At 41.9% G+C, this 12500-nt stretch overlaps 1 protein-coding gene across 1 annotated transcript in view; it reads left to right on the top strand.

The window, feature by feature from the left end:
- igf1 (insulin-like growth factor 1) overlaps positions 1 to 12500 on the top strand; it is a 43713-nt gene that overhangs the window by 23426 nt on the left and 7787 nt on the right. Inside the window, exon 3 of the mRNA XM_061983530.2 lies at positions 8963 to 9198. Within this exon, the coding sequence (XP_061839514.1) occupies positions 8963 to 9198 (236 nt within the window). The remainder of the gene's footprint in view (positions 1 to 8962; positions 9199 to 12500) is intronic.

Genomic DNA, 12500 nt, shown 5'->3' with positions numbered 1-12500 from the left:
AAATGCAGTCAACTTTTTATTGGTGTTCCTCAAGGTTCCATCTTAGGTCCTCTTTTTTCATTCTTTGGGCTATTCAACTGGTGGCCCACGAGTTCAGTTCAATAAACTTGCGAGAGAATCACACTTTTGTCAGCAAATTCCTATAAATCCAAGAGCGCTCCTGTCGTATAGAGGAACTTGGACCACTGTAAACACATTGGCAGATCTTTGCATTGACATTTAAACCTTGCTAGCAAACTTGTGATTTATATAACTGAGGCGTTCCTCAAGGCACCGCTTTAAGTCCTATCCTTTTTGGCAAACAAGACATTTTTTGTGATTTATGTGACTAAGGTTTTTACTTCAGATGCAGTCAGTAGTCACAACTTTTAAGTGGTGTTCCTCAAGGTTCCGTCTTAGGTCCTCTCTTTGTCATTATGCGGACTATTCAAATGGTGGCCCACGAGTTCAGTTCAGTTAAAAAAACTAACATTTTTGCAGCATATTCTTAAAAAACACTAAAGTGCTGTCCTAGAGATGATCTTTTTAGTGGTGTTCCTCAAGGTTCCATCTTAGGTCCTCTTTTTTTCATCATTCGGGCTATTCAACTATTAATTTCCAGAAAGTTACAGGTGTTCCTCAAGGCAACCCTTGAAGTCCTCTCCTTGTTGGCAATCAAGACATTTTTTTACGTTATGTGATTTGTGTAACAAAGGTTTTTACGTCAAATGCAGTCAACTTCTTATTGGTGTTCCTCAAGATTCCATCTTAGGTCCTCTTTTTACATTCTTTGGGCTATTCAACTGGTGGCCCACGAGTTCAGTTCGATAAACTTGCGAGAGAATCACACTTTTGTCAGCAAATTCCTATAAATCCAAGAGTGATCCTGTTGTATAGAGGAACTTGGACCACTGTAAACACATTGGCAGATCTTTGCATTGACATTTAAACCTTGCTAGCAAACTTGTGATTTATATAACTGAGGCGTTCCTCAAGGCACCGCTTTAAGTCCTATCCTTTTTGGCAAACAAGACATTTTTTGTGATTTATGTGACTAAGGTTTTTACTTCAGATGCAGTCAGTAGTCACAACTTTTAAGTGGTGTTCCTCAAGGTTCCATCTTAGGTCCTCTCTTTGTCATTATGTGGATTATTCAACTGGTGGCCCACGAGTTCAGTTCAGTTCAACAAACTTGCGAGAGAATCACATTTTTGCAGCAGATTCTTAAAAATCCAAGAGTGCTGCTGACATTTTACTCTTGCTAGCAAACTTGTAATTTACATAATTGAGGAGTTCCTCAAGGAACCGCTTTAAGTCCTCTCCTTTTTGGCAATCAAGACATTTTTGTGATTTGTGTAACGGAGGTTTTTACTTCAGATGCAGTCAACTTTTTAGTGGTGTTCCTCAAGGTTCCATCTTAGATCCTCTTTTTTCATCATTTGGGCTATTCAACTGGTGGCCCACGAGTTCAGTACAATAAACTTGCGAGAGAATCACATTTTTGCTGCAGATTCTTAAAAATCCAAGAGCGCTCCTGTCGTATAGAGAAACATGAAGCACTGTAAACACATTGGCAGATCTTTGCATTGACATTTGACCCTTGCTGGCAAATATGTGATTTACATAACTGAGGCGTTCCTCAAGGCATCCCTTTAAGTCCTCTCCTTTTTGGCAATCAAGACATTTTTTTACGCCATGTGATTTATGTAACAAAGGTTTTTACTTCAGATGCAGTCAACTTTTTAGTGGTGTTCCTCAAGGTTCCATCTTAGGTCCTCTCTTTTTTGAATGGTGGCTCTTGTGGGCCACCATTCAACTGGTGGCCCGCAAGTTCAGTACAATGAACTTGCGAGAGGAACACATTTTTGCAGAATTTTCCTAAAAATCCAAGAGCGCTCCTGTTGTATAGAGGAACTTGGACCATTGTAAACACATTGGCAGATCTTTGCATTGACATTTTAACCTTGCTAGCAAATGTGTGATTACCATAACTGAGGCGTTCGTTCATCAAGGCAACCCTTGAAGTCCTCTCCTTTTTGGCAATCTAGAATTTTTTTACGCCATGTGATTTATGTAACGGAGGTTTTTACTTCAGATGCTGTCAACTAAATATTTCACGCCAAACTGTCTGAAAATAGGGACCCAAAAGGCCTCCCAATCCCTGGGAACACTTGCTGGACTCCTCGGCCTCACCAAAATACGCCAAACTGTTTGAAAATAGGGCCCCCGAAAGACCTCCCATTCCCAGGGAACACCTGCTGGAACTCTCTGCTCCACCTAAATACGCCAAACAGTCTGAAAATATGGAACCCAAAAGGCCTCCCATTAGCCGGGAACACCTGCTGGAACCCTCTACCCCACCAAAATACGCCAAACTGTCTGAAAATAGGGCCCCCGAAAGACCTCCCATTCCCTGGGAACACCTGCTGGACTCCTCGGCGTCACCAAAATACGCAAAACAGTCTGAAAATAGGGACCCAAAAGGCCTCCCAATCCCTGGGAACACTTGCTGGACTCCTCGGCCTCACCAAAATACGCCAAACTGTTTGAAAATAGGGCACCCGAAAGACCTCCCATTCCCAGGGAACACCTGCTGGAACTCTCTGCCCCACCTAAATACGCCAAACAGTCTGAAAATATGGAACCCAAAAGGCCTCCCATAGGAGCAGAGACCTAATCCTGCAGCCACCAAACCAGATCCCCTCAACGCCTTGACTGCGCCTAGAAATTCTGTCCATAAAAGTTATGAACAGAATGGGTGACAAAGAGCAGCCTTGGCGGAGTCCAACTCTCACTGGAAACGTGTCCGACTTACTGCCAGCAATGCGGACCAAGCTCTGACACTGATCATACAGGGAGCGGACCGCCACAATCAGACAGTCCGATACCCCATACTCTCTGAGCACTCCCCACAGGACTTCCCGAGGGACACGGTCGAATGCCTTTTCCAAGTCCACAAAGCACATGTAGACTGGTTGGGCAAACTCCCATGCACCCTCAAGGACCCTGCCCAGAGTATAGAGCTGGTCCACAGTTCCACGACCAGGACGAAAACCACACTGTTCCTCCTGAATCCGAGGTTCGACTATCCGGCGTAGCCTCCTCTCCAGTACACCTGAATAGACCTTACCGGGAAGGCTGATGAGTGTGATCCCACGATAGTTAGAACACACCCTCCGGTTCCCCTTCTTAAAGAGAGGAACCACCACCCCGGTCTGCCAATCCAGAGGTACCGCCCCCGATGTCCACGCGATGCTGCAGAGTCTTGTCAACCAAGACAGCCCCACAGCATCCAGAGCCTTAAGGAACTCCGGGCGGATCTCATCCACCCCCGGGGCCTTGCCTCCGAGGAGCTTTTTAACTACCTCAGCAACCTCAGCCCCAGAAATAGAAAACCTGTCCATCATAAATAAATGAATATAAATGATATATATGAATGAGGTAGATCCCCTCCATTGAAAAGTAGCTGGCCTGCAGAAAAAGTGTGGACCGCTTTTCATATATTTGCTTAGCGTGCACGAAGAAGGTCTTTATTGCAACATTCTGCAGCCATCATGTTGTATCTTCCTCACTAAGTCAAGTATTCCTGCGGCTGGGCAAGTAAAGCAGGATTCGAACAGGGAACTTTGGAGTTACTGGAAAGCCCGTTTTGCCTCCCAAGCCACGGCGTCCTACGACGTTTGCACGTGTTTTAGTCGGCGCAAGCCTTCCGTAAATCAGAGCAGAGGATGACTTGTACCGTAAAAGCATGTCGAGGCGAGCGTCGCTCACGTAAAAGTCTTCACCGCACCGAGGAAGCCGTCCAAGCATCGCAGCTCCAAGAATCCGCTGGCGTTTGCTCAAGGGCTCATGACCTGGGCCGTTAACGTCGAGGTACTCGCTGTGCCACTTAGGAATGGGGGAACCCGGCCCAGCCGCCCCCCCGGGAGGACGGGAGCGAGACGTGTGCTGCTACTGTGTGCTTAGACCGCTGATAGACGGCCTCTAAAAGTAAATCACTCGTAGGAAAAACTGTCTGTTTCCCTCGGCGTGACGGGCGCCGTGGATGTGGAAGGGGAAAATGTGTCAGGCCGGCTGCTCCCGGACGTCCACAGCCTGTGGAAAAAAGCGTCAGCGAGCGACCCCTCGTCGGCGAACGGCCTTCTGCCTCCAGCGCTCCCGCGGGCCTGGCATGGAAAAGGTGGTGTAGCCTTATTTGTTACCGCCCCAGAAGATAAAAAGCCTTTTGTTTACCAGGGATTATCTGTGCCTTAAAACCTTACAAAGCTCTAAGACCTGATGATTATACCGTGCATACACACACACTCTTGTATTTCTTACCTTCTTGAGACCTCCAAATTATGCCTTTATTTACTTCAAATCAATACAGTATGTCTCTATATACATATACATACATATATATATTTGTTTTAATACATTTTGGCCAAAGGGGGCGCATTTCCATTTCTTACACACACTTGTCATTACTTACATATGTTGGCCAGAGGAGGGAGCACATCATTTTATTTTTTTACACACACTTGTTATTTCATATGTTGACCAGAGAGGGGGAGCACTTTTAAAAGCGACACACAGTCAATTTGAAAAATCTCCTTTTTGGGACCACCCTCATTTTGATAGACGTCACCAGCAGGGGTGCACATGAGACATTCTCTATTAGATGCAATGTTATTGGGACCATGATTTATGTCATCACTTCTTCACACCTCCTCATATGGAAGATGGGACGGCGTGGCGCAGTGGAAGAGTGGCCGTGCGCGACCCGAGGGTCGCTTGTTCAATCCCCACCTAGTACCAACCTTGTCATGTCCGTTGTGTCCTGAGCAAGACACTTCACCCTTGCTCCTGATGGGTGCTGGTTAGCGCCTTGCATGGCAGCTCCCTCCATCAGTGTGTGAATGTGTGTGTGAATGGGTAAATGTGGAAGTAGTGTCAAAGCGCTTTGAGTACTTTGAAGGTAGAAAAGCGCTATACAAGTACAACCCATTTATCATTTATTTAAAAGATACTTTTCCTTCTTCATGTCTCAAGAAGGGTAGAAAGACAAGAATACACACACACACACACACACACACACACACACACACACACACACACACACACACACACACACACACTTGTATTGGTTACCTTCTTGAGACCTGAGAATAATGCCTACCTCTTTAGGACCAGCCTTTCTAGATATATAAAGATGTGTATTTACAACATTAATAATATATACATACCATGCAAATATAAAAAAGGTAAGCTTTTAGTTAAATTTAAATAATAATTACCGTATTTCTGCACTATAAGGCGCACCTACTCAGTGGTCTAGTGGTTAGAGTGTCTGCCCTGAGATGGGTAGGTTGTGAGTTCAAACCCCGGCCGAGTCATACCAAAGACTATGAAAATGAGACCCGTTACCTCCCTGCTTGGCACTCAGCATCAAGAGTTGGAATTGGGGGTTAAATCACCAAAAATGATTCCCGGGCGCGGCCACCGCTGCTGCTCACTGCTCCCCTCACCTCCCAGGGGGTGATCAAGGGTGATGGGTCAAATGCAGAGAATAATTTCGCCACACCTCATGTGTGTGTGACAATCATTGCTACTTTAACTTTTAACCTAAAAACTTCCAATTTTCTCAAAAGCTAACAGTGCGCCTTATAATCCGGTGCGCCTTATATATGGACCAATATTGAGCCACAACATGTCTCGCAACTACGGGATGCATAAAGTAACCCCAGCCTCTACTGTAGCGTCTATTCTATGCGCCTAATAATGCGGTGCGCCTTATATATGAACAACGTTTTAAAATAGGCCATTCATTGAAGGTGCGCCTTATAATCCGGTGCGCCTTATATATGGACCAATATTGAGCCACAACATGTCTCGCAACTACAGGATGCATAAAGTAACCCCAGCCTCTACTGTAGCGTCTATTCTATGCGCCTTATAATGCAGTGCGTCTTATATATGAACAAAGTTTTAAAATAGGCCATTCATTGAAGGCGCGCCTTATAATCTGGTGCGCCTTATATATGGACCAATATTGAGCCACAACAGGTCTCGCAACTACGGGATGCATAACGTAACCCCAGCCTCTACTGTAGCGTCTATTCTATGCGGCTTATAATGCGGTGCGCCTTATATATAAACAAAGTTTTAAAATAGGCCATTCATTGAAGGTGCGCCTTATAATCCGGTGCGACTTATATATGGACCAATATTGAGCCACAACAGGTCTCGCAACTACGGGATGCATAACGTAACCCCAGCCTCTACTGTAGGGTCTATTCTATGCGGCTTATAATGCGGTGCGCCTTATATATGAACAAAGTTTTAGAATAGGCCATTCATTGAAGGTGCGCCTTATAGTCCGGTGCGCCTTATAGTGTGGAAAGTACGGTAATAAGTCTGAAGAAGGGTAGAAATACAAGAACACACACACACACACACACACACACACACACACACACACACACACACACACACACACACACACGCTGCCTGGGCTGATTATCCAGCATCCATGTTCCAACTCCTGCCAGCTGATCTTTCTCCTCCTTCCAGCTGTTTGTCAGCAGAGTTGCGAGCTATTTTCGTGATAATAGCGGATGTTAATTTGCGAGGCTTTATTGTGGCGGGGTGTCGAGGAGGTAACGAGGCCCGTTATTTGGCTTTCTGCAGGATCCTTCTTGCCGACTCGATACGAGGTTTGGATTGTCCCCTTTGAAGTTTGAAGATGTTCCAGCTCCCTGACTTGGGAGCGAAGGCCTAAATAATGCAAGTGCACGGCTTATTTTTAGCCTCTTTGCACCTTGATGAGCGGCGAAACATGCGTGGCTTTCCTAAACGAAAGGCGCTCTCTGTCCAGAAGAACAGTGTCAGGATGACGCAGACGGCGAACTTAATGGACTTTGTCAGCGCTGGCGAGCGTCCCGGCCAACGACTATTAACTCTGAGAGGGAAAGGCATTTCCTCCTGGTAAATGCTTTATTTCCTCCTGGTAAATGCTTTATTTCCTCCTGGTAAATGCTTTATTCAATGAGCGTTATTTCATTTGCTAAGCAGGAAAAGACCATCATGGCTGTCTTGCTGCAAGGGGACTTGGGGGGGAAAAGGCCAAATAACGTCACTTGAATGGTATATTTAACTTGGTCTGTTATGCAGATTAGACATTACAACAGACCTGGGCTTTTATTTTGCCTCGGTGGGCCAAACTTAGAGGAAAACTGAGTCTGGGGGCAGGCTTGTCTATTTTTAGGAACGCTAATAAAAAACCTCTGATTGATTGCTATGACAGACCGCCTTAAAGAACGCAATGGAATTGGACATTTTTTTTACTGAATGAGACACCCAGAATGTACATGAGAATAAAGAATGTGGGATTTACAATATTAACTATGAAGGGTAAAACACTGAATATTGACAACATATGAACTCCATCCACATATTTTACAATCAAGCAAAATGCAACAAACACAATGAAATATGAACGTGAAGGGTAAAAAAACCCCACCTACTATCTGATATATCACTAAATACAATACTACAACTTTAAATGTGATGTATAGTACTACAAGATTAAATATTAATATTATATATGATTAAAAATGCAGTACTACAACATTAAATAAGATGTAAATGCAGTACTCAACCATTAAATATGATGTAAATACAGCACTACTACATTAAATAAGATGTAAATACAGTACTACTACATTAAATATGATGTAAATACAGTACTACTACATTAAATATGATGTACATACAGTACTACTACATTAAATATGATGTAAATACAGCACTACTACATTAAATAAGATGTAAATACAATACTACTACATTAAATATGAAGTAAATACAGTACTACTACATTAAATATGATGTACATACAGTACTACTACATTAAATATGATGTAAATACAGCACTACTACATTAAATAAGATGTAAATACAGTACTACTACATTAAATATGATGTAAATACAGTACTACTACATTATATATGATGTACATACAGTACTACTACATTAAATAAGATGTAAATACAGTACTACTACATCAAATAAGATGTAAATACAGTACTACTGCATTAAATAAGATGTAAATACAGTACTACTACATTATATATGATGTACATACAGTACTACTACATTAAATAAGATGTAAATACAGTACTACTACATTAAATATGATGTAAATGCAGTACTACTACATTAAATATGATGTACATACAGTACTACTACATTAAATAAGATGTAAATACAGTACTACTACATCAAATAAGATGTAAATACAGTACTACTGCATTAAATAAGATGTAAATACAGTACTACTGCATTAAATAAGATGTACATACAATACTAGTACATTAAATAAGATGTAAATACAGTAGACCTAAATTAAATATGATGTAAATACAGTACTACTACATTAAATAAGATATAAATACAGTACTACTACATTAAATATGATGTACATACAGTACTACAACATTAAATAAGATGTAAATACAGTACTACTACATTAAATAAGATGTAAATACAGTACTACTACATTAAATAAGATGTAAATACAGTCTTACTACATTAAATATGATGTAAATACAGTACTACTACATTAAATATGATGTAAATGCAGTACTACTACATTAAATATGATGTACATACAGTACTACTACAATAAATAAGATGTACATACAGTACTACTGCATTAAATAAGATGTACATACAATACTAGTACATTAAATAAGATGTAAATACAGTAGAACTAAATTAAATAAGATGTAAATACAGTACTACTGCATTAAATAAGATGTAAATACAGTACTACTGCATTAAATAAGATGTAAATACAGTATTACTGCATGAAATAAGATGTAAATACAGTACTACTGCATTAAGTAAGATGTAAATACAGTACTACTGCATTAAATAAGATGTAAATACAGTACTACTGCATGAAATAAGATGTAAGTGAGTGTCTTCTCCCCACCGCAGGTAAACCCACCGGCTATGGACCCAACGCCCGGCGGTCGCGGGGCATCGTGGACGAGTGCTGCTTCCAGAGCTGCGAGCTGCGGCGCCTGGAGATGTACTGCGCGCCCGCCAAGACCAGCAAGGCGGCCCGCTCGGTGCGCGCCCAGCGCCACACGGACGCTCCCAGGGCCGCCAAGGTCAGCAAGGGCTCGGAGCGGCGGGCGGCGCCGCAGACGGACAAGACAAAAAACAAGAAGGTATTCCATCCATCTGCCCGCTCACTTTGCCATCTTATAGCGCTTTGAATCCCAGCAGTGCTTTTAGCATGTGTAGCGAAGCCTACTGTTACATAAGCATGTCAAGCGGTGCAAAACAGAGTTGGAACCCTAACCCTCATACGCAGGTGGGCTCTATGCACATGTGACGGGAATTTGCCGTTATATTTTTTATCAGTGCTAAAGCAGGAAGGGGCTAGGAATATGCAAACCCCGTTTCCATATGAGTTGGGAAATTGTGTTAGATGTAAATATAAACGGAATACAATGATTTGCAAATCCTTTTCAAGCCATATTCAATTGAATATGCTACAAAGACAACATATTTCATGTTCAAACTGATTAACATTTTTTTTTTTGCAAATAATCATTAACTTTAGAATTTGATGGCAGCAACACGTGACAAAGAAGTTGGGAAAGGTGGCAATAAATACTGATAAAGTTGAGGAATGCTCATCAAACACTTATTTGGAACATCCCACAGGTGAACAGGCTAATTGGGAACAGGTGGGTGCCATGATTGGGTATAAAAGTAGATTCCATGAAATGCTCAGTCATTCACAAACAAGGATGGGGCGAGGGTCACCACTTTGTCAACAAATGCCTGAGCAAATTGTTGAACAGTTTAAGAAAAACCTTTCTCAACCAGCTATTGCAAGGAATTTAGGGATTTCACCATCTACGCTCCGTAATATCATCAAAGTGTTCAGAGAATCTGGAGAAATCACTGCACGTAAGCAGCTAAGCCCGTGACCTTCCATCCCTCAGGCTGTACTGCATCAACAAGCGACATCAGTGTGTAAGGGATATCACCACATGGGCTCAGGAACACTTCAGAAACCCACTGTCAGTAACTACAGTTGGTCGCTACATCTGTAAGTGCAAGTTAAAACTCTCCTATGCGAGGCGAAAACCGTTTATCAACAACACCCAGAAACGCCGTCGGCTTTGCTGGGCCTGAGCTCATCTAAGATGGACTGATACAAAGTGGAAAAGTGTTCTGTGGTCTGACGAGTCCACATTTCAAATTGTTTTTGGAAACTGTCCTCCGGACCAAAGAGGAAAAGAACCATCCGGATTGTTCTAGGCGCAAAGTGTAAAAGGCAGCATGTGTGATGGTATGGGGGTGTATTAGTGCCCAAGACATGGGTAACTTACACATCTGTGAAGGCACCATTAATGCTGAAAGGTACATACAGGTTTTGGAGCAACATATGTTGCCATCCAAGCAATGTTACCATGGACGCCCCTGCTTATTTCAGCAAGACAATGCCCAGCCACGTGTTACATCAACGTGGCTTCATAGTAAAAGAGTGCAGGTACTAGACTGGCCTGCCTGTAGTCCAGACCTGTCTCCCATTGAAAATGTGAAGCCTAAAATAGCAGAAGGGAGACCCCCGGACTGTTGAACAACTTAAGCTGTACATCAAGCAAGAATGGGAAATAATTCCACCTGAGAAGCTTCAAAAATGTGTCTCCTCAGTTCCCAAACCTTTACTGAGTGTTGTTAAAAGGAAAGGCCATGTAACACAGTGGTGAACATGCCCTTTCCCAACTACTTTGGCACGTGTTGCAGCCAAGTTAATTATTATTTGCAAAAAATAAATAAAGTTTCTGAGTTTGAACATGAAATATGTTGTCTTTGTAGCATATTCAACTGAATATGGCTTGAAAATGATTTGCAAATCATTGTATTCCGTTTATATTTACATCTAACACAATTTCCCAACTCATATGGAAACGGAGTTTGTACATTTGGGGTAAATGGTCATATGACGCGCCCTGTCAGTCATTAATCAACATGATGAATGGCAAACAGTGTCCATTGTCACAAATCTTCTAGCTCTTTGAATCCGAGCACAAACAGGAGTGCGCCCCCTGGTGGTCATGGTAGACTATAGCAATGGTGTTGACTCTCTCTCCTCCTCACTGTTCAGCTTGTCTCACACCATCTTGTCACACTCAGCTAGGACACTTCTCGTCTGAGGGGATGGTGCAGGGTCCAAAGTAAGGGTTGTCTCCATACCAATATTTTGGTACCGGTACCAAAATGTATTTCGATACTTTTCTAAAATAAAGGGGACCACACAAAAATGTCATTATTGGCTTTATTTTAACAAGAAATCTCCGTGTACATGAAACATATGTTTATTATTGTCATTTAGTCCTTGAATAAAATGTTGAACTTGTCTTTTAGTAGTAAGTAAACAAACAAAGACTCCTAATTAGTCTATGCAGTAATCTACTTGTTCATTTTTATTCATAATATCTGCTTATTATCTCTTTCAACATGTTCTATCTACACTTCTGTTCAAATGTAATAATCACTTCTTCTTCTCTTCTTTTGATACTAGTTTTGGATGATACCACACATTTAGGTATGGATGTGATACCAAGTAGTTACAGGATCATACATTGGTCATATTCAAAGTCCTCATGTGTCCAGGGACATTTTTCCTGACTTTATAAACATAATATACATTCATTTTTTTAATGAAAAAAGATTTTGTGATGCTAAAAAATATCGATGTAATCATAGTAGTATCGACTATCGACTTGATATCATTACAGTGGATGTCAGGTGTAGATCCACCCATGGCATTTGTTTACATTGTGACGCCGGTGAGCTATTGTATCCTCCTACGGTGTGTAGTGAAGCATGTTTAGCTATTCCTCGTCCTCCAGTGATAATAGTACTTGTAAGAAACGTACTTTATTTGTCGCCATGGAGGTGAGGATTAGTGATTTAGAAGTAACTAAAACACTGGATGAATGTGAGTCATGTGTTAAAGCAGCTCTTCCTGAGGGTGTTTCAGTGTTAGAACTTCACCTTTATCGTCACTTTTTACACCAAAATGCGTCCATTCTCCCTTTTCTGTCTACACACTGTGTCTGCTTGTAAGTACTCTGTGTGTGTGCGCTGCCCAACATGCTCCTCTGCTTTTCTGTCTACACACTGTGTCTGCTTGTAAGTACTCTGTGTGTGTGCGCTGCCCAACATGCTCCTCTGCTCGTAAAACCAGAAATGTGACCACGTGACATCATGCCCATTAAGAAAAAATAATATGGGGAACCAGTACTTTTCAAACAGAGTATAGTACACGTTAAAAAATGTTGGGTTAAAAAATAACCCAATTTCAACCCAACTGCTGGTTCAGAAAAGGACGAACCCCTTATTTGAGTTATTACAACTCAACATTTTGGGATAATTTTTTCAACCCAACTTTTGTGTTGAATTATTGAACCAAAAAGTTGTGAATGATAACTTCATGTTGGGTTATTCC

Source organism: Nerophis lumbriciformis, linkage group LG25 (assembly GCF_033978685.3).
Source record: "Nerophis lumbriciformis linkage group LG25, RoL_Nlum_v2.1, whole genome shotgun sequence".
Classification (NCBI taxonomy): domain Eukaryota; kingdom Metazoa; phylum Chordata; class Actinopteri; order Syngnathiformes; family Syngnathidae; genus Nerophis; species Nerophis lumbriciformis.
The sequence above is the reverse complement of the archived record's forward strand: the minus strand, read 5'-3'. Positions and strand labels throughout refer to the sequence as shown.